Source organism: Carlito syrichta, unplaced genomic scaffold, assembly GCF_000164805.1.
Source record: "Carlito syrichta isolate Samal-C Ts95f unplaced genomic scaffold, Tarsius_syrichta-2.0.1 Scaffold288411, whole genome shotgun sequence".
NCBI lineage: Eukaryota > Metazoa > Chordata > Mammalia > Primates > Tarsiidae > Carlito > Carlito syrichta.
The window spans coordinates 229798-251542 of NW_007232507.1; the positions used below are offsets into that span (position 1 = coordinate 229798).

Sequence of the window (21745 nt, forward strand, 5' to 3'; positions counted from 1 at the left end):
TTAAGAAAAAATGTAGTTTAATTTAAAAAGTATCTATTTGTATTAATCCTTATTGTTTCTTAAAATTTTCTGCTCCATAGGTGCTGTTGTCAATGTTACTTTTATGCCATCTTTCATATTAATGAGATAACTTAGAATGAATAAAACTAGAAATAGCTTAAAAATGTCAAAACATCACTGTTCCTACTAAATAACTTACCTCTTTGTCAGCTGGGGGGAAAAATCTTAAATTAACTATTTAAATACAAATCTGATGTAAAAAATGTAAGTCCTCAAAAATTCCCAGAGGAATGAGCTTTTTATTAATGGGAAAATGATATAACCCTTGATTTATCTGTTAAGACAGATTTCTCAGTCATACAACAATTTATCCAACCACCTAATTCCATGCAGTTTAAGTATCTACATTTTTACTAAGTGAGAGTGGAAAGAGAAAAGGATAAAAATATATCCACTAACGGGTTTCATGTTAGCTTGTTAACAATGTGTTAAGAGTATAATTACTAATATTCAGTACTATTGTTATATACCTGATGTGAAGAGGCTCTGTGGTTCTGGTGCTGTAGGCCAGTCACTGGATGTCTGTGGGGAGCTGGGGAAAGGAGGAAGCCCACTTGGGATAGGGTTGGGATGGCGAAAATTGTCTGAGAATAACGACTGTGACTCTGTTACTGCCCCTTCAAAAGGGGACCGTGCACTGTGATTGGATGAACTGATGGGGATGACTGGATTGGATTTTGATAAACCAGGTGGTGGTGAAGGCGTATCACTGTTAGATATCTGAATAAAAAAGAAAAAAAATAATCACTACACATTTATACATTTTAATAAGCTATAATTATAAAGATCTGCAACTAAATGTATTACAATAGTGGTCTTCAAACCAGAATACTTTAACTTTTTAACAAAAGCATAGAATTTCAGAAAATCAATTACATCAATAACTTACATATGAACTTAAAAAAAAATTAATCCATTTGAAAAGACTGAACCAGTCTCTTCTCCTTTTAAAATGTTACTCCTTTCACTTTACAGATAAAATAATATCATTTCTCACTATCTGGGACTTCACGATTGTATTTTGTTCAAGAGTGAAAACTCTCCAGGGGTCAAATACAAATTATTACAAATATTTGGATCACTGATAAGAGAGTAATTGACTTTAATGACTAGATACTTTTGGAAACTAGGGGATTCTCAATATTTTAGTTTTCAATAAATTTAAAGGAATATTTAATCAAGTTGTTCCCAAATACATCATTAAAAATTTTATAATGAATCTTTACATAATTCTTAAGTATTTAATTCAGAAGAAACTTAAAAATCTGAGTGATACTGATATAACAGTCCTCCAACACTTCTCCTTTCATCTACTTATTTATATAAATAAGATGTCTTAACACATCTTAGAAAAATGAAAAACATGATCAGGATTATACTGAGGCCAGGCGAGGTGGCTCATGCCTATAATCCCAGCACTTTGGGAGGTCAAGGCAAGCAAGAAGATTGCCCAAGCTCAGGAGTTCAAGATCAGCCTGAGCAACACAGCGAGACCGCGTCTCTACAATAAATTTTAAAAATAGCAGGGCTGTAGTGGTGCGCACCTGTAGTTCCAACTACTTGGAAGGCTGAGGCAGAAAGATTGCCTGAGCCCAGCAGGTCAAGGTTGCGGTGGCTGTGAGTGTGCCACTGCAGAGACTCTGACTCAAAAAAAAAAAAAAAAAAAGGATGATGCTAAAACTTGTCTTATTTTACCAATAGGTAATATTCATCTATGGATACATAAAAACTAATTTTAAAAATGACCCTATCTACCTCATTAAGAGATGAACTTCCAATATAATTTTAATACTTATGTTTAATGATTAATCATTACCAAAATCTAAATTTATATGTTACTTTGCTCAACTCAATACTGCTAATAAAAATTCTGAAGAAAAAAAATCGCATTTAAAGTCTGTGACAGTAAAAATATTATATTTCAATCCAAAAATTTATATGCCTACTTTTGAGAGAAGTACATGCTTTGCAAGCAAAAACTATATTGCTTTTTTTTAAAAAAAAGCTCTAATGACAACAGAATTAGAAAAATGAGTCACAGCAGAAAAGGAATAATGTAAAACTTCTGATTGTTAAAGTACAGCATGTGTATTTTAAAAATGGACAATGGGGTAACAAAACATGATTATGATCTAAACACTATGATGAGGCATCACACACTAAATTCCTAGATATTTACTAAAGAGCAATGTGTCACCTTTATTAAAAACCCAATGATTCAAATATGCTGTAAATTATATCATTTGCAACTACTTTAATTTATGAAAAAATTTTAATGTGAAACTAAAATACACAAGGTATATAGGTTTTCAAATTCTTTTATAAAATTTGTGAGTGAAAAGTTTGGAAAAGTACGATATTTTAGATCTCTAAGACTTTTACAAATATTATGAGGAACTGGCCTTTTTTTAAGGAAGAGATTAAAACTATATTTATTCTACCAATGTAAGAAGATGTATAGAAACTTAAGCAGTGAAAAATCAGCAGGAAAAAAAATTTCTTAAACAACAAGATGATGCAAAGCTTGCCCTAACAGTTAGCAACCCACTCAGTTCCATTGGTTTATCATTTCAAAGTTGACAGTCATTTGGGGTAAGTATGAGTGAAATAAATTGTTAGGAGCAAGTACAATGAGCAAACTAGAACATTATATTTAACAGCAAGGAACGGGGAGTGTGTGGTATGAATGCAACTCTTAACGGCAAGAGCTCAGAAGGCATGCTAGCCTGGGACTATTTGGTGTAGGATCAAACAAACCAACAATATTAACAGACTCTAAAGACACTGGTATATTACCATACAGTACAATAACATATGGTCGTAATTATAATTCTGAGTCTTCAAGAAATTATGCTCTATATATTCTGTGGAGGAAACAAATGCTAACTATAATATAACATCTTTAAAAAAGATGTCCATCAAAAGTGTTTTTGAATTGTGTCAGTATTTAAAGTATTTACCACTATTTAGAAAATTCACTAGGATAGGATACCTTGCTTTTGGAGTATGGCAGATAAATGAAGTGAAACTGTATTCAAATCTTACCTGTTGGGAATTGTCACCATTCCCTATACTGAGAGAATCTGAAGGTTTGTCAATGGGGCTGTAAAAACAAAAAACAAAACAAAACAAAAAATCGAATAAAATCATTCTTCTACAATAAAAACAAACTCCTCAAAAGCCAGAAAAAACAGACATTTTACCATCTTAACAAATGTTTATTGAAGCATTGGGAAGTAAAACATTACACAGATGTAGAGGACAAGAAGTTCAGGGTAAGCATCCCAAATCTTAAAATCCAAAACCCAAATTCCTCCAAAATTTGAAATGTTTGGAATGCTGATATGAAAAGAAAATGCTCACTGGAGCATACTGGATTTCAGATTCTCAGATTTAAGGTGTTCAATCAGTAAGTACAATGCAAATATTCCAAAACCTAAAAAAATTCAACAGAATTCTGAAATTGGAAACATTTAAGCATTTCAGTAAGGGATACTCAACTTACATAAAATCTCTACCCTTGGCTGGGTGCAGCGGCTCACACCTATAAATAATCTCAGCACTTTGGGAAGCCAAAGTGGGAAGACTGCTTGAGGCCAGCAGTTTAAGACTAGCCTGGGCAAAACAGCAAGACCCCATCTTTACAAAAAAAAAAAAAAAAAAAAAAAAAGCTGTGTGTGGTGGTAAGCACCTGTAGTCCCAGTTATTCAGAAGGCTGAGGCAGATGGATCGCTTGAGCCCAGGAGTCAAGGATGTGGTGAACTATGACTGCACTACAGCCTGCACAACAGAGAGACCCCAGTCTCTTAAAAAAAAAAAAAAAAGCCGGGCTCGGTGGCTCATCCTGTAATCCCGCGCCTTTGGGAGGCTGAGGTGAGTGGATTGCCTGAGCCCGTGGGTTCAAGACCCGTCTGGGCAGGCGAGACCTCATCTCTACAATAAATCAAAAAATCAGCCGGGCGTGGTAGCGCACGCCTGTAATTCCGGCTACTTGGAAGGCTGAGGTGGAAGGATCGCCGGAGCCCAGCAGGTCGAGGCTGCGGTGGCCGGGAGCGGCCACTGCACTCCAGTCTGGGCGACAGAGTGAGACTCCAACTCAAAAAAAAAAAAAAAAAAATTGTTACCCTCAAGGAACTTACATTCTAATTAGATTCTCCAAAAACAATGAGTAAAATAATCACTTATGGGTAAAAAAAAATACTGTTTATAACAGATATTACTCCAATAACTAGGTTAAAAGTCTAATACATTATTTAGTTTTATGCATGTGATAAACATAATCTCCACCAAAGTTTTTGAAATAATACCTATTTTTCTAGGTGTTGACAAAGGGCATAAAAGTTACTGAAATATTCTCTACAGGTTTTTAAGAGCAATAAATTTCTTTTAATACTTCTATATATTAATTATAGCCCAGAAGAAAGCACATGTGTGTATATATAGACACACATATACACAAATGAAACATTTCTGAGCAAACAACTGATTCACACAAAAGCATTAACATTTTATCTCCATATAGAAAAAAATACAGTTCATGGTAAAGTAAAAAAAGTGTTGCCATCAAATCAATTTTAATTCATCTGACCTACAGACAAAATAAATTATTTCTATAAACATTGCAACACTGACCTAGTGACATCATTTCTATACCTTTATTCAACTCTGCACATGATCAAAAGAAGTACAGTAATGTTGCTTAAGGATAGAATACATTATGAGAAATGCAGTAACAGATTTTATTATTGTGCAAATATCACAGAGTACACTTATACAAACCTAGATGGTGTAGCCTACTATACACCTAGGCTATAAGCCTATTTCTCCTAAGCTGCAAACCTGTAGCATGTTACTGTACTGCATACTGTAGGCAAATGTAACACAATGGTAAGAATTTGTATATCTAAACACAGGAAAAGTACAATAAAAATACACTATTTATAGTCTTATGTATATGTGGTCCCTCACTGACTACAAGTAATTATGTGGTGCCTAACTGTATTATTACCCAAATGTGTTGCTCTGATACACTATTATAGAAACAATTAAGATCCCAAATTTCTCAAAAGTATTTAATTACCTGGAAATGTACACAAAGTAAGCTTTCAAACAGATAACTTACTGGTAATACATTTAATTGCTCTAAAAATTTTTTTATAAGGGCCAGTGCCCAATCTGCATTCCAGGTGTATCTCTTCTGTAGATACTGCCAGATGCTCTTGATTCTAGCAGCAGACTTGAAATTTACATGAGAGCATCTTAATTTATTATTCACAAAATATCAACAAGTCAATGAATATTAAGTAATGTGGGTAATGCAAACAATTTTAAGATATAACTCAGAAGTCACTAAATTTTAGAGACAGTGGGAGAAACAATATAGGTGCACACCAAACAAATATTAGCCAGTGCCTATTATCAAATGAATTGTTTTAACAGAAAATTCCATAAATCTTTAGAAGAAAGCAAAGTTTGCCATTAGGGAAAGTTTCCTATAGGAGTTCAAATTTAAGCAGGACCTCAGATTTACTTATTAGGAGAAAGAAAGGGGAAGAACAGCATTAAAGGCAGGAATAGTTCATTTGTTAAGAATCAAGAAATCACAGGCCAGGTACAGTAGCTCACACCTGTAATCCCAGCACTTTGGGAGGCTAAGGCCAGAAGATTGCTTGAGCCCAGGGGTTCAAGACCAGCCTGGGCAACATGGCAAGACTGCATCTCTACAGTAAATTTAAAAATTAGCCAGGTGTAATAGTGTGTGCCTGTAGTCCCAGCTAGTGGAGAGGCAGAGATGGAAGGATCATCTGAGCCCAGGAAGTCAATGTTGCAGTAGCCAAGATTATGCCATTACACTCCAGCCTGGACAACAGAGTGAAACTCCAACTTAAGCCAGAAAACAAATAAATAAATAAATAAAACAAAATAAAAAGTCACAGATAGGGTTGGGAGAGAGTTAAGAAATTAGTTTAGCTAATAAATAGGATTCTTCTAATAACAATGGGAGGTAAGGTTAGAAAGGTAGACACAGGTCAGACTCCAGAGGCCAATGCAAATTTCTGAACACAAACATGACCTAATCAAGTAGTGTTTTAGAAGGATTAATTTGGTGGAGGCATGACAAACAGACTGGAACATATTACAGATAATCTGAGATAAACTTGCACTATTCTTAATATGGAAATAAGGGCTTCAAGTTGAGAGAAAGAGCTGGTAATAGAAACGAAACTATAAAAAGAAAACTTTTAGCATATGGATTTTGGTTACTCTTCCCAGACATCACCACTGAAAAGCATTAAATAATAATTTTCAGTATAAGTGAGATTAGTCTTGCTGATGTCCAGAGCAATATATGGAAATATTATTGCATACAAATAAATCTTAAAGATGTTTCTGGATTTTAACTACTTTCTTAAGTGTTGGTTCACAATACTTTATGTTTTACCTGGGAAAGTTTTATCAAAGATGCTTAAAAATTTCTAGATTGTGTTTTCAATCCAAAAACACACAGAATTATGGCAAGATACCAGTAAACTTTTGTTCCATTCAGTTTTAGTATATTCTTGCCAATTTATTTCAAAAGTAAGCAACAAATTAAAAAAAAAATAAAAGCTTTAAGAAAAGATATAACGAGAAATTATTTTATTTCTATGTGAGCTGTAAAAAGCCAATTATAGTGAAATCTGACATCATAGGTACAATTATCAGTGGAAAAGTAGAAAAGATGGGAAAGTTCCTGCAAAAACAAAACAAAACAAACAAACAAAAAATATATATAGAGAGAGAAAGAGCCAATGGAAAGAAAAAGTATATTTACAAATTACAGTAAACATGAACTCCCTGGATCTCTGAAACTCTAATGACTGGACAGAAAAGAGATATCCCAACTGCACTGAGTCCTCACAACTCCACTGACAGATGAAGAACTTCACTCCTCATTAAGCTTGGTGCCTGCTTAAACTATGGTCATATTAACAAATTTGTTTTTCTTTCAACATATACCCACCCATTACCATGCCAAGAAGGTAACTGCTAAGAAAAGAAGAACAAATTTAAATAAATACACACGTACTGGCTGGACACACGGGCTTAAAACTATTTAGGACTGGAACTTTAAAAAAAATTAGGGAGTTTTTTTTTTTTTTAAAGATGTGGGGTAAAATTCAGGGTTAGGTACATAAATGGTCATGATACAGGTAAAATTAATCTTTGCTAATGTCCAGAACAATATATGGAAATACATATGGACAACTGTAAGCCTTGTGCTTTGGAAGGCTGAGGCAGGAGGATTCCTTGAGCCCAGGAGCCTAGGCAACATAGCAAAACCTCATCTCTAAACAAAATTTTAAAAAATTAGCTGGATGTGGTGGCACATGCCTGTAGTTCCAGCTACTCAGGAGGCTGAGGTGGAAGGATCACCTTAGTCCAGAAGGTGGATGGAGGGTGTGGTGAGCCAGGATGGTGTCACTGCACTCCAGCCTGGGTGACAGAAAGAGATTCAGACTAAACAAAAACAACAACAACAAAAAATTACTAATGAAGAAAGAAACCTAGTCCATAAAATGGAGTATTCTCTAGTCAAGAACTGCTATGTCCTAATGATATGTGATGTAAGAAGTCCAGATGTACTAAGGCAAAGTACACAGGGCTTTTATATTTAAAAACAAATACACAAAAAACCTACAAGTTTTCTTCTATCAGCTTCTTTATGCTGTACTAAAAAATTAATTGCATTTTGCAGCAAAAGTTTTGTTGTTCATCCCATTTTCAACGAGAAAGGTTTTTTAAAAAACCATTTGCACAGTACAAAGCAGTAAGGGTAAACTAGAAAGGTGTTTCAAAAGTTGAAGATAACAACTTACTTCTGAAGGACAGAAAAGCAGATAATATAAACTGAACTAACCCAAAAATAAGACAGGGAAAAACAGAAGCTGACAACCATCTTTGAAAAGACTAAGATTTGAAGAATACCTATACCAACAGTTCACTCAAACATGGACAACTGTTACAATGCTGAGAGAAAGAGAAATTGAGACAATGAGTTGATGAACACCATGCAGTTGATTGAAAAGCACTGGATCCAAGTGGGACTAAGTACTAATAGTTAGTCTCATAAAATAATCAAGGTGCTATTTCTAGAAGGCAATGCTGTGTGCATAAGTCCCTATATATTAACAACTTGGAAACATAAATGTTTATAAAATATCTTCATGGAACCAACATGCTGTCCATCAAAAGTGGACTGGATTAAAAAACATGGTACATGTACACGATGGAATAATACACAGTCATAAAGAAGGACAAAATTATGGATTTCACAGCAACTTGGATGGATTAAGAGTCTATAATACTCACTGATCTATCACAGAAACAAAGATCTGATTACCACATATAATCACTCATATGTAGACCCTGAAGGTTTATCATGCTACTATAAGAAAGGGATTGGCAGTAGTGGGACACTGCCAGGGGGAGCGAGGGGTGGAGGAGACAGGGCGTATAACATCAATAAGGATACCCAATCTAAAACCAGGCAAAGTGGGGACCAAAGGAAGACCCAAACTTTACCTGTACAATGACCATTTATATACCAAACCCTAAATTGTACCCTGTATCTTTAAAAAAAAAAGTCTCACTTTTTTTTTAAAGTTACAGTATTAAACAGTTTTTAAACCTATGGTGAGAATGCAGATTTCTTAGGAGTAAATATATTTAAATTAATCCAAACAGTTCAAATAAAGTGCTATGGAGCTTTAAAAAGAATAAATATGTAAGAATAAAAATATATTTATATTTACTTAAAGCATAAAGTATATATTCAGATTCTATAGTTGGAAACCCTGATTCACTTAGTCTAAATTGAAACATCTGGGATTGATGATCCCTGCAAAAGAGGAAAAGGAGTCTAGCGAAAAACAACCAAGTCTCCTCAAAGTCGCTCTCAAATTGTTAGATTTTACAACTAGAGGAGTCATTAAAATCAAATTTAAATACTCTGTCTTACAGAAAAGAAAATCAAATTCAAAATTATCTGCAAACAAGTAGTCAGTGACACAGTTGGGTTTCAGTTTGGAGCTTCAGATGCTTAGCCAAGTTTTTTTCTCTTATAAGTTGCCCCAAAGGCAGTACTTGAATTTTATTTTTACTATTTCTTTAGTGGTGATGCCACCAATTTACTAAAATGACTCTCATGGCTACTTTTCCAAATTTGCAACATAAAACATTTATATAGTAGAAAGATCAAAGGAGAAAAAAATCACTTTCAGGATCTGAGGGTGGACTAAAAAAAAAAAGGCTGAGGTCTAGTTCCCCTGTTTATTGAATTCAAAAGAAAAATAGTCAAAGGGATAGTATTAATTTTTAGTTACACTTTGAACATAAAATCTGCATAGGGACAGATGTCCATATAATGGACCTTTCCAAATTTCACTGTCATGTTACTAAATAAACATTCACTTTGTTTCTAAATTAAGCATTACCATAATCGTTTAGAAGAATTTTTAATTTTTCCTCTTTACAGAGTCCTAAGTAACTCTCAGACAGACTTAAACATTTGCTAATACAAAGGATATGTTTAGGTTATCAACAAGTATAACTTGCAATTTCAGAATATACTTTCATACAAGTTTCAAATACTCGTATACATTGACATTTAAAGTATTACTCTCTGGTCAGGCGCAGCACTTTGGGAAGTCTGAGCCCAGGAGTTTGAGGCCAGTCTGGGCAACATGTAGCGACCTCGTCTCTACAATAAATAAAAAATTAGCTGGGCATGATGACATGTGTCTGTAGTCCAAGTTACTTGGAAGGCTGAGGTGGAAGGATTGCCTGAACCTAGCAGGTTGAGGCTGTGGTAGTTGTGATTGTGCCAGTGTATTCCAGCCTGGGAGACAGAGTAAGACTCCAACTCAAAAAATACTAACAATAAAAATTTACTTTGCTATTATAATATGGTTGCATCTTAAGTGGCATAATTAGCTATTAAAAGGGCAAGAAGCTAGACATTGTGGCACTCACCTACAGTCCCAATTACTGAGACTGAGGTGGGAGGATAGCCTGAGCCCAGGAGTTCAAGGCCAGCCTGGACAACATAGCAAGACTCCATCTCTTTAAAAAAACAAACAAACAAACAAACAAAACTAGGTCAAGGGAAAAAAGCCTCGATAAACCGAGAATGATTATGGTTGGAAGTATGATTTTTTTTTTTTTTGAGTTGGAGTCTCACTCTGTTGCCCAGGTTGGAGTGCAATGGCATGCTCACAGCCACCACAGCCTTGACCTGCTGGTCTCAGGAGATCCTTCTGCCTCAGTCTTCCAAGTAGCTGGAACTACAGGCATGCGCCACCACCCCCAGCTAATTTTTTGATTTATTATAGAGATGAGGTCTCTCCAAGTTGCCCAGGCTGGTCTCGAGCCTGTGAGCTCAGGCAATCCTCTCACCTCAGCATCCCAAAGTGCTGGGATTATAGGCATGAGTCACTGTGACCGGCCGGAAGTATGATCTTAACTGAAATTTTCTCATACCCCAAGACCTATTTAACATGAATGAAAATAAACGTTTTTATAATTACGACTAACTACACAATTCAGTAATTTTTACTATTAAAGGTGAAAGGAGGACATCCGATATTCTAAACATAAAAAGTGGTAATCTTTCAAAAACAACAAGTATGGTCTACATTTATTTATTTTAATTTTGTACGTCAGTAATAATTTTTTTTTTTTTAGTTGAAGTCTCACTCTGTCGTCCAGGCTAGAGTGCAGTAGCACACTCATGGCTGCCTCAGTCTCGCCCTGCTGGGCTCAGGTGATCCTTCTATCTCAGTCTCCCAAGTATCTGGGACTACATGTATGCACCACTGTTCCCGGCTAATTTTTAAAAATTTATTGTAGAGACAAGGTCTCGCGACGTTGCCCATGCTTGTCCCAAATCCCTGGGCTCAGACAATTCTCTTACCTCTATCTCCCAAAGTGCTGAGAATATAGGTGTGAGGCAAGGCACCAGGACTTCAGTAATACATTGAATCTTTAAAGAAATACTATATATTGAAGTTGAATTTAAATGTTTTCTTCTAAGCTAGGAAATAAGGGCACAACCTTATCGCTAACGGTCTCTGTCCCCACACTCATCCCACTCTACCCTCTGGAACAAATATTTATGTCAATGGCTTCAACCTCTTTTTTGACTATATTCTATTAGGTAGGGCAAGATACTCCAGCTCACTTACTAATTTCCCATTGTTTATGCTCATCTGTGTATATCCAAACACAACATGGAAAGAAAATTTCTTAAGAGACTAAAAGATTCTGAGAGATAAATTGAGAAACTCTAGCAATCCAGTGATTTTTTTTTTTTTTTTTTGAGTTGGAGTCTCACTCTGTCACCCAGACTAGAGTGCAATGGCCGCTCCCGGCCACCACAGCCTCGACCTGCTGGGCTCCGGCAATCCTTCCGCCTCAGCCTTCCAAGCAGTTGGAACTATAGGCGTGCGCTACCACACCCAGTTGATTTTTGATTTGTTGTAGAGATGAGGTCTCATCAAGTTGCCCAAGTGGGTCTCGAACCCACAGGCTCAGGCAATCCACTCACCTCAGCCTCCCAAAGTGCTGGGATTACAGGCTGAGCCACCGAGCCCGGCCGCAATCCAGTGATTTTAATATAAATATAAAATTTTAGCAAACCTTAACTCAACCATTTATTTACTAGTAAACATCTCTTACTTTTATGCAAAAATAAAAGTGGGGAACTATAACTGATTTACTCATAATAAAAGAGAGAACATCTTTCAAGAGATCAATTTTCAAAATATAGGTCACTTCTCACGGCAGTTGTCTGTATTTTGAGAATCACTGTTTTATTCTACCCCTGAATTCACCTCTAATCTATTTATAGGTATCAGCAGACCAGTGCTCTCTACACCAATAATTGGTAACTATTTTTAGGTCATAGATTCTCTATCAAGAAAAATGAGCACACATGCAAAATTTTACATAAAATTTCAGAGTTCACAGATATCCTGAGGTCTATCCATGATAACAAATTCTGCTCGAGACTTTTTTCTGCAAGTCTCTGGACCATACCTTCTCTAAATCTCAAGAGTTCGCCAAATCATGCTAGCATGTGAGAATAAGATTCATGCAGTGACAACTTCCATTCTGCTGACTTACTAAGGTATTCTGACTATACCTCAGTCAATTAGAGTTGATACTGGATTTTCAGCAAGCTGTATTCTTTAAAGGTGTATTCTTTCTCTCAAGTATAATAAAAATTAATAAAGTATAGGAATTTAATCTAAAAAGATGTCTTCCTTTTACCATTTCTTTAGCCAACCCACTACAGTCACCAATCTTTGGTTTAGGAAAATTTTTCCTAAAATGCCATCAATTCCTTGGAATGTACAGTCCATCTATTCACGTTATCAAGTCATAACCACTTACACTGAGTTATCTGCATACCCCATAATTCACTGTCCTGGGCACAGTAGCCTACCTAGCTACTATTCCTTTCACAATTTTTAGCTGGTTCACAAATAGTATCTCAATAAATGAAGACATTTCAAAGACCTGAACTTAAAAGTAATAAGTTACCCAGTCCTTAAAGTTCACTACTGCATGGTTTCTTACCATAATCACTTGTATTCACCATTTCAAAGTAACTTATTCATACAGAAAAGTAGGACATCTATAGCTCAGGATTCATTTTCTCTGATATATTCTCAAATTCATCATAATGGGGGAAAGCAAAAGCCAAATTCCTTCTTAAAAATTTTTGCTCATTAAGTGAGACAGAATGACATATTACAGAAAATTTAACTTTAAAAAGAACTCTGTAACTTGGGCCACCAACTGTCACTTAATACATCTGGGTAACTGTATTAAAACAAAAAACAGCACCTCTTCCTCCCTCACCAAAACTTTCCTATATCAGGTATCATACGATACCTATGTCAAAATTTTTTCTGATCTCAGCTGAGGTTCAGTAGCACTAGCTTTGGACAAAATTATCAAATGAGTTTGTTTTAAACCTCCCCCCTTTTCTCTCCCACTCCCCACAACTTATGACTCCTAGCACATTCTTCTCCTGCTACCAAAACAGTTATGAATGTGTTCTACGAATTACCTGAGAGTATACTTTATAATGAAGGCAAAGTCAATCAAATATTAGTATATCTATTAATAACTGATCGCAAAAATAAGCAACAGCTAAAAACTTTTTATAAATGTCAGACTTTTAATAAATTCCAATATTCATTTCCAACCTAAATGAAAAACTCAGTGAATTAGAAATAACAAGGTATTTTGTACTGTGTTTAAAAATACTTATCCCAAATAAATGATCAAAATTTTACTTATCATCTCTCTTTTTTTTTTTTTTGGAGAGTGTCTCGCTCTATTGCCCATGCTAGAGTATAGTGATGCAAACACGGCTCACTGCAGCCTCGACCTCCTGAGTTCAAGTGATCCTCCTGCCTTAGCCTCTCAAGTAGCTGGGATTATAGGCATGTACCACCACACCCAGCTAAATTTTTCTCAAAAGCATACTTATGAGAAAATAAGGCCAGTAGCGGTGGCTCATGCCTGTAATCCCAGAACTTTGGGAGGCTGAGGTGAGAGGACTGCCTGAGCCCACGTGTTCCAGACCAGCCAGGGCAACATGGCGAGATCTCGTCTCTATGATAAATAAAACAAATTAGCTGGGCATGGCGGCATATGCCTGTAGCTCCAGCTACTTGTAAGGCTGAAGCAGAAGGATCACCTGAGCCCAGCAGGTCGAGCCTAAGGTGGCTGTGAGTATGCCACTGAATTCCAGTCCAAAACACAGAATGAGACTCCAACTTATCCCCATAAAAGTAAAGATTGAGACAAAAATGCCTGTGCTAGTCTAATGCTGTTCTTTAATTTTCAGCCTAGGGATTTTCAAACACGAAGAGGTAGTGGGAGATCCAATACAATAAAACAGAAACAAAACAAAACAAAAACAATCTTTTCCCAAAGGTTCACAAAACTTAGAGACGTATGTCATGCTAATGATTGGGAGAACTCAATGCTGTCAAATACAAAGATTTCCAAGATTTATTTATAAATTAAATGTATTTTGAAGCACAAATAATATACCAACTAACTAGGAAAGTCATACCTTCGCAAATTACATAAAACACTTAAAAACACAAAACATAGGAAACAGGTTCAAAGGACATAAGAAGTTCACTCTATTAATCAAATATGAATTAAAATGAGACAGACTTTTTTGCTTATCACATTGGCAAATATGCAGAAAACATTATACTCAATTCAAAGAAATAGGTCCTCTCATATTCTTTGACCCAGCAGTTCTACAATCTAAGCTATAACCATTTATATGTTATAACCATATAACACTTATACAAAAGGATGTTCATCACAGTGTTATATGTAATATCACCAAAGTCAAAACAGAATATACAATGGCAGAAGACTGGCTTAATAAATTTGCAATATTCATATATAATGAAATACTATAAAGCCACAGACAACTGTTTTTATGACATGGGGAAATAGTCCTATTAATGTGTGTTAGGTTTTCAAGTGTAGCAAACCAAGATATTTTGTGAATAATGGTGTGTGTGTGTGTGTGTGTGTGTGTGTGTGTGTGTGTGTATTCATCAGAAGGAAAAAGACCACTAGGAAATACATAATGCTAGGAGAGTACAGGAAGTCACTGATAAGTTCTTGGTACTGTAAAATGACAGGATGAAACTAGTTTTATCATAGGCTAATTGATACTACAAGAGTTAAGTTCCTCTGGCATATATTTGGTCACAAAATATCACCAAACTTGCAAAGACCTCAAACACTTCTAATATTAAGCTATACATACACTTAAGCAAGATTAATAAAAACAAGATAGTTATTTATCCTATTTGGGGTGAATTAGTGAGTGACAGTGATTGTAGTGATGGTAGATTGAAGCACTTCCTACTACCATGGTTTCAAACACAAACAATAACCCACACGGTAGACTCACTGTGCACATTCATGCCACATCATTTACTGTCATGTATTTGTTTAATTATCATATACCTTACAAAAATTTTTTATAATGATTTGTATTTATTCATTCATTCATTTTTCAACCTGCTTACTCCAGTTCAGGGCTGCAGGTGGCCGAAGTGTGTCCTGGCAGCTCAGAGCACAAGGCAGGAATTGACCCTAGTAAGACAGCATTCCATCATAGGGTACAACTCACACACATAACCACACTCACTCAGTCTAGGACAATTTGGACATACTGATTCACCTAACATGAATAGCTTTGAGATGTGGGAGGAAACCAGAGTACCCAGAGAAAACCCATGCACGCATGGGGAGAAACATGCAAACTCCACAAAGACAGTAGCCCAGCTGGGAATCTATTTTTTTTCTCACCAATGCTATAATGAAATGATGTTGAGCAAATTAACTTTATTTGAGGGCCTGCTATACTCAGTGAAAAGCACTGGATATTGAAATTACATACAATATTTATTTTCTTCTGTGTGTGTCCATTAATTTTTCACATTTCTTTCAATAAAGACATATAACTTTTATATTCAAAAAATAACAAACGTTATCTCAAAAAGATAATCTAAATTTTACATTTCTGCTCGGAAATCGCTAGGGGCTATAAGCCCAGAATATGACTTTAATTAGAATGACAACATTTTTAATAAGATCAATGACATGTATAAATGTTACAAGTATCTAAAATAAATGTTTACTATAATAGCCTCATTCCTATACCAAGCACTACAGAGATGGTGACTGGTAAGTAGTAACATAAGACTCATCATAAAATAAACATGCAGGGCTAGAAAAAGGTACAAAATATCAAAGGAAAACATCAAACCTTATCAAAACAGAAAAATCTTTGTTTAGATTTAGCTTTTATATAAACAAACTGTATATAGTTTACTATAATACAGTAATGTTATGTTTTGCTTTATGGTCTATGCTACATTTACATACATATATACACGTGTGTGTGTGTGTGTGTGTGTGTGTGTGTGTATGTATATATATGTATGAGTGTGCATGTATATTTTAAGTATTTAAATTTAAATAGTCTTTATGGCTGGGTGTGGTGGCTCATATCTATAATCCCAACACTTTGGGAGGCAGAGATGAGAGGACTGCTTGAGCCCGGGAATTTGAGAACAGCTTAGGCAATACAGCAAGGCCTCTTCTCTACAAAAATAAAAATAAAAAAATTAGCTGGGCATAGTGGTGCATGCCTGTAGTCCTAGCTATTCAGGAGGCTAAAGCAGCAGGATCACTTGAACCCACGAGGTCAAGGCTGTGTTAAGGCTGTGATCATGCCGCAGCACTCCAGCCTGGGTGACAGAGACTCTGACTCCAAATAAATAAACAAAAAGTAAATAGTCTTTAATATTTAAATAATCTTTAATACCAAAAGAAATAAACAAGGACTTCAAAAATTTAAACAGAAGAATGTTTTTTTGAAGAAATGGACTCAGACAACAATCCATGTAGTTATTAGCTGCATTTGAAAATGACTCTTACATTATTTTAGTACTAAAGATACTGTGCTATAATATATAATACCCCGACATTAAAACATCATTTAAACAAATTTAACTTTGAAATGAAGACCATCAACATACTCAAATTAATTGTATCTATTTTTTAAATTCTTTTGATAAAAGCTAAACTTATCAAATAAAAAATAATTCCAATACAACAAACTTAAAGGAAGTTCAAGATAGAGTAAAATCCCAAAACTATTATATTTATTAAGTATATGATTTTCTGGCAGGCCATAACCAAGTATAATCCAAGATATGAAGATCACCATATCAGAATGAGACTCAGTACTGAAGACTATAAATCTGTTTAAACATCGACATAACATAATCTACCCAAACCTTGTTAGAGATGGAAGATAGGAGAGGACTTGTCTTCTATGAGTAAGATTCTGAATATGGGATACTCTCCTCACTCACACAATATAAAAGACTTAAATGATTCCAGGAACTAGGCATTCATGAATATTTGTGTCCCCAACACACAATGCTTCCTTCAAATAACTCCCCCTTCCCCTTTTATAGTACTTTCCCCCCATATTATATCAGAGGGAATCTTAATTAGGTGATAAAAGCCTTTTAAATACCTAACATTCCTTCATTTCTTCTTTAATAAGGAAGGTTTTCCCAGTATCAGGGTAGTCTGCACCAGAGAACAGCAGGTAGCAAATATTCAAACGCAGAAATGGTGACTAACCATTTCTCAATTCTGCATTAATAACAGACCCTGTCATCAAGGCTTTTGTTTGAAAAAGATGTAGAATGGAGAGAAGACTGACAGATATAAGGATAAGATGTGTGACTATACTAGTATCAATACTTACGTATCATACCTCTGCAGTGGTGTCACTTTGTTCTTATTCTTATCAACTGAACCCGTGGATAGCTGAAGAAAATTGGGATTTAGTTTATATAATTCTTGAAGCAGCTTCTGTTCATATTCTTGGTGTTTACCTGCCTAATGAAAGAAATTAAAACTGCAGTGGGACTCATAAAATGACTGGTATAAAACACCAAATAACTTTCTAAATTATTAAGTATACCTTAAATAAAACATGTAAGGTGTTATCATGGAGTCAGGGAAATCTGTGAGGATGATACCACAAAACTTATGGACCAATGAAGTTATTCCAACAAAACTACATTATATAAATTACATTAATTAAATTAAGGCATTTAATCAACCTCTTTATTATATAGAAAAACATTAAAGAGAGAATATTTTGCTAGCTCAAAAACTGTAAGGTTCATTTACAACTTACTTCCAAATCTTTCATATAAGAATTAAGTAATCTAACAAGTCATTATTGAGTTTTCTAAAAATCACTCAAAATTGATCAACCTCCTTTTAAATTTAGAGATTAACAATGTAAGTTATACACAGAGGAACACTTTTACTATGAATATCTTGGAATTAAGTAAAAATTTTATCAATTTGTTTTCACGCTCTCCTCTGTTGTTACCAAGAGCAAAATAAAAATTAATGTATTTTAACTCTAGATCAAGGGTCAGCAGTTTATATAGCCAGTTGCCTGTTTTGTAAATAAATTTTCATTGGAACAAAATCATGCCAATTCATTCACATACTATCTACGGCTGCTGTTCTGCTACAGTATTCTGGAATACTGCAACAGAGACAGAGTGAAGTAGTTATGACAGACACCGCATAGCTCAGAAACCCTAAAATATTTACAAACTCTCCTTTTACAGAAAAAGTTTGCCAGCACCTGCTCTATACACAAGAGAATGCTGTATTTACTGTAGCTGGGTAGCTGTATGAGAGAAATAAGGCAAAGATGCCTGTGGAAGCTAATCAGACACAAAAATAAATAATAATAAAATTACTTTGAGTAACTTTTCATTATTCACATGTATACTGTGAAAGGAAGAATATTTTTACTTACCTTCAGGGACGTTAATTATTTTAAAATTATGGTCTAAATAGATGTTACGGCAAACCCAAAATGGAACAGACCAAAACAAAAGCAACATGATAGATAACAAGTGAGGGTAATGTCATTTAATTGGGCACCATTTATATCATGTACACTGCACAATGCATTGTTCCCTGTTCTGAGAGGCCACTTAGTGGTTTCAGTTGGATCTATAAATATTTCCCATGGCCTAAATCTCCAGTTACACAGTAACAAAGAAAGATTTTCTGATTTTTGCCATGAGAAATTTTATTCAAATTTCCTTTTCACACTAAGCAAGGTTTAACAAAGAAATCCCCTTTCAGGGTAATCTTAAACTCAGGTAAAAGAGCAAGAGGAGTTCAGGACAATACTATGAAATGAAGTTTAAACTAAAAAAATACATTTAGATGTGACTTTTACATCTTTAAAACATGAAAAACCTACAAAATTCTTTCTATAATCAATACTTTAGAAAATACTGTGGCTTTCATTAGCCACAAAGAGCTCAATCTGATATTAAAATGACTTTACAGGGGCAGTTCATAAAGACAGGATAAATCCCATTACAAATAAGTTCCAAAGGACTGTCTGTACATTTTCTTTTATTGTTTAGTAATATTTTAAATGAGAACAACTGGGTGGGGTCTAGAAATTCTTTGCTAGGCAAAAATTTTCATTGCACTAGAAAAGGTGATATAAGTATGTCCTCCACCAGTTAAAATTTTCGTTCTATCTTGTATTTCATTCAAGAAAGTTGTATGCAAAAACAAAACAAGACATTTATTAAGAAATCAGTAAGTAATCCATCCTTGTTAAATATCAGACAGACCATATCTGAACATTTTGCATCACAAAGACCATACTATCAAGAAACTCTAATGTATTTATTATAATGGGATTTAATCTGTACTAGCTCCAAGTCAAAAAAAGGTAATACTCCATTTTATTTTACAATCTTATCTTAAAGGAGCCCCTACCAGACTTTCTCTAGTTTGAACTGGAGAATGAAAGGTAGCAATGAATGCCCCCCACCTTCTAAATGAGAAGTATTCCTGAAAAGTCCACAGCAACAATCTGAAGTCCTCATCTATAATAGGGAAGTATAGCATTGTGCTTTGGTATAATCCTCATTTAATATGCTGTATGGTCAACATTTTTACTTGTAAAGGCATGTTTATACTACAAATTGAAAGAAGACAGGAGAAGAGGAAATGTAAAAAAGAACACAGAATAAATACTTAGGCTGTAATTCACCCTTTACAGGATACTGACTCTGGACACTTTCATTGAAGAATCATTTTATAAAAATGATGTTAACTTATCAGCATTGCTTGTCAGATTGTTTTCTAGCATGCTCTATAAAGAGTAGAGATTGAATCCACAAAACAACTAATAATTACAGAATCCCACTTAGCTTTCATTTTGTTAACATTCCTCTTAAAGTGGCATTTCCCAAAGTGTTTTCCTTGGTCAATTAAGTTCTGGTTGCATCTGTAGGATGGCTGTATATCCTCCTTTTGGATATGTATTAGCATATTAAAGACTCTGAGAACTCCCAAAGCAAAGAAACTTGTTTATCTTCATTAATCCAGCATTTTAAACACACCCATTTTTATTGTAACAATATCCTGCAGAACTGACATTTCACTGAATATTTTGTTTGTAAAATACTACTTTAAAGTAATACTGTATTTTTAAAAAAAAATTAAGTCCCTAGTTTTTGCTTTTGCCATTTTAATTTGTAAAAAAAGTACTCCCTTTTCCACAAAGTTGATAATTTATATGACTTTACTACCTGCATTTCCTCTTTAGTGAAACTGGCCGCCTCATCACCCAATTCATGTAGATACATGCAGTCAGGTTTTGGACACTGCATATTCTTTAAGAAGTAACTGCAGTATTTTGTTGTACCTAAAGATGCCTGCAGGAAAAAGAGGGAAAAGAGGACTCAAAATGTGAACTGATACCATAATGAGAATTTCCACGTTTAGTGTTTTCACTTCACCTGCACAGACAAAATAATTAATATGGATGTGAATACTACAGAACTGAGCCATTACTAGTAGGATTTATTATGGATGATGCTCATGTGGAAGAACTAAAGAAAACTTGTCTATGGTTTCCAAAACTTGAACACCCAAATCATCTTCCCTGGACATCAAGAGAGAAGGTAGGCAAAAATCTGTTCCATGTTATGGGTGGTTAAGCCTAAAGAAAGGCAAATTCCTTTTAATAATTATGCTATCCTTCTTTCTTCCATTTACATAAAGCAATGCTTGGTGGAACTCTTCACTCAAACCTGAGTCAATGTGTAAATATTAAGGACAACAAACCAGAACATTACCCATTTCTGATGAGAAGAATAATGGTTCCATTTTCACAAAATAATACACATAAAAACTGGAGATTTTTTAAGATTATCCCCTAATAATGAATGTATTTATTCCCACCTAGTAAGATAGTCAGCAGTAAACAAATTAGCTATCACTGGATGGTATGGGTACCTAAGATGCAATCTTCAAATTATCTGTCTTCAGATTGAATATATAACTGCTAGGTTCGCCTCTATTTATTACATCTTATCCCTCCCCTCCTAAAAGAAAAAAAAATCAAGAGGACCATATTACCTTAAGTGTTCTGCCATCTACTACCACATTGTTGACACATTGTATGGCTCTGAGAGCATCTTCTGACCGGATATAGGTTACATAAGCACTGGCACTTGGACCCTAAAGTGAAGACAGCCCATCCACTGTTATTAGTTTCAGATTAAGCAATAACAAAAAGAAAAAATAAATCTTGCAACCTAGGGAATTCTAAAGGTCTTTACTACTACTACTGTTAACAATAATGACAATAATCAGATGTAGTAGCTGTTTTGATTAAACAATACACTACCTCATTTAAAAGCAATAATTTTAATTTTTTTAAATTTGACTTTAAGTATGCTATAACATATATGAATAAAATATTATCTTGGCTTGGCATTTATTTTCTGAAAAGTAATTTGACAGGCTCATTAAGGTTATAAAGAATTCTGAAACTTAGATTAAAAAGTAAGATGTAGTAGGCTGGGTTTGGTGGCTCAGCCTGTAATCCCAGCACTTTGGGAGGCCAAGATGAGTGGATTGCCTAAGCTTGCAGGTTCAAGACCAGCCCAGGCAACATGGTGAGACCTTGTCTCAACAGTAAATTAAAAAAAAAAATTAGCCA

General features: G+C 34.8%; 1 protein-coding gene across 6 annotated transcripts in view; it reads right to left on the reverse strand.

Annotated features, from left to right (window-relative positions):
• Positions 1-21745, reverse strand: part of CNOT4 (CCR4-NOT transcription complex subunit 4) — a 151485-nt gene that overhangs the window by 39184 nt on the left and 90556 nt on the right. For 3 of the 6 annotated variants that reach the window (XM_008053726.2, XM_008053725.2, XM_008053728.2), the window contains exons 5-9: positions 21160-21261; positions 20328-20453; positions 17450-17574; positions 3106-3163; positions 531-780 (exon numbers count right to left, since the gene is read on the reverse strand). In XM_008053726.2, the coding sequence (XP_008051917.1) occupies positions 531-780; positions 3106-3163; positions 17450-17574; positions 20328-20453; positions 21160-21261 (661 nt within the window). Of the gene's footprint in view, positions 1-530; positions 781-3105; positions 3164-17440; positions 17575-20327; positions 20454-21159; positions 21262-21745 lie in introns of all 6 variants that reach the window. The other 3 variants (XM_021710303.1, XM_021710302.1, XM_021710304.1) reach the window with 1 other exon arrangement.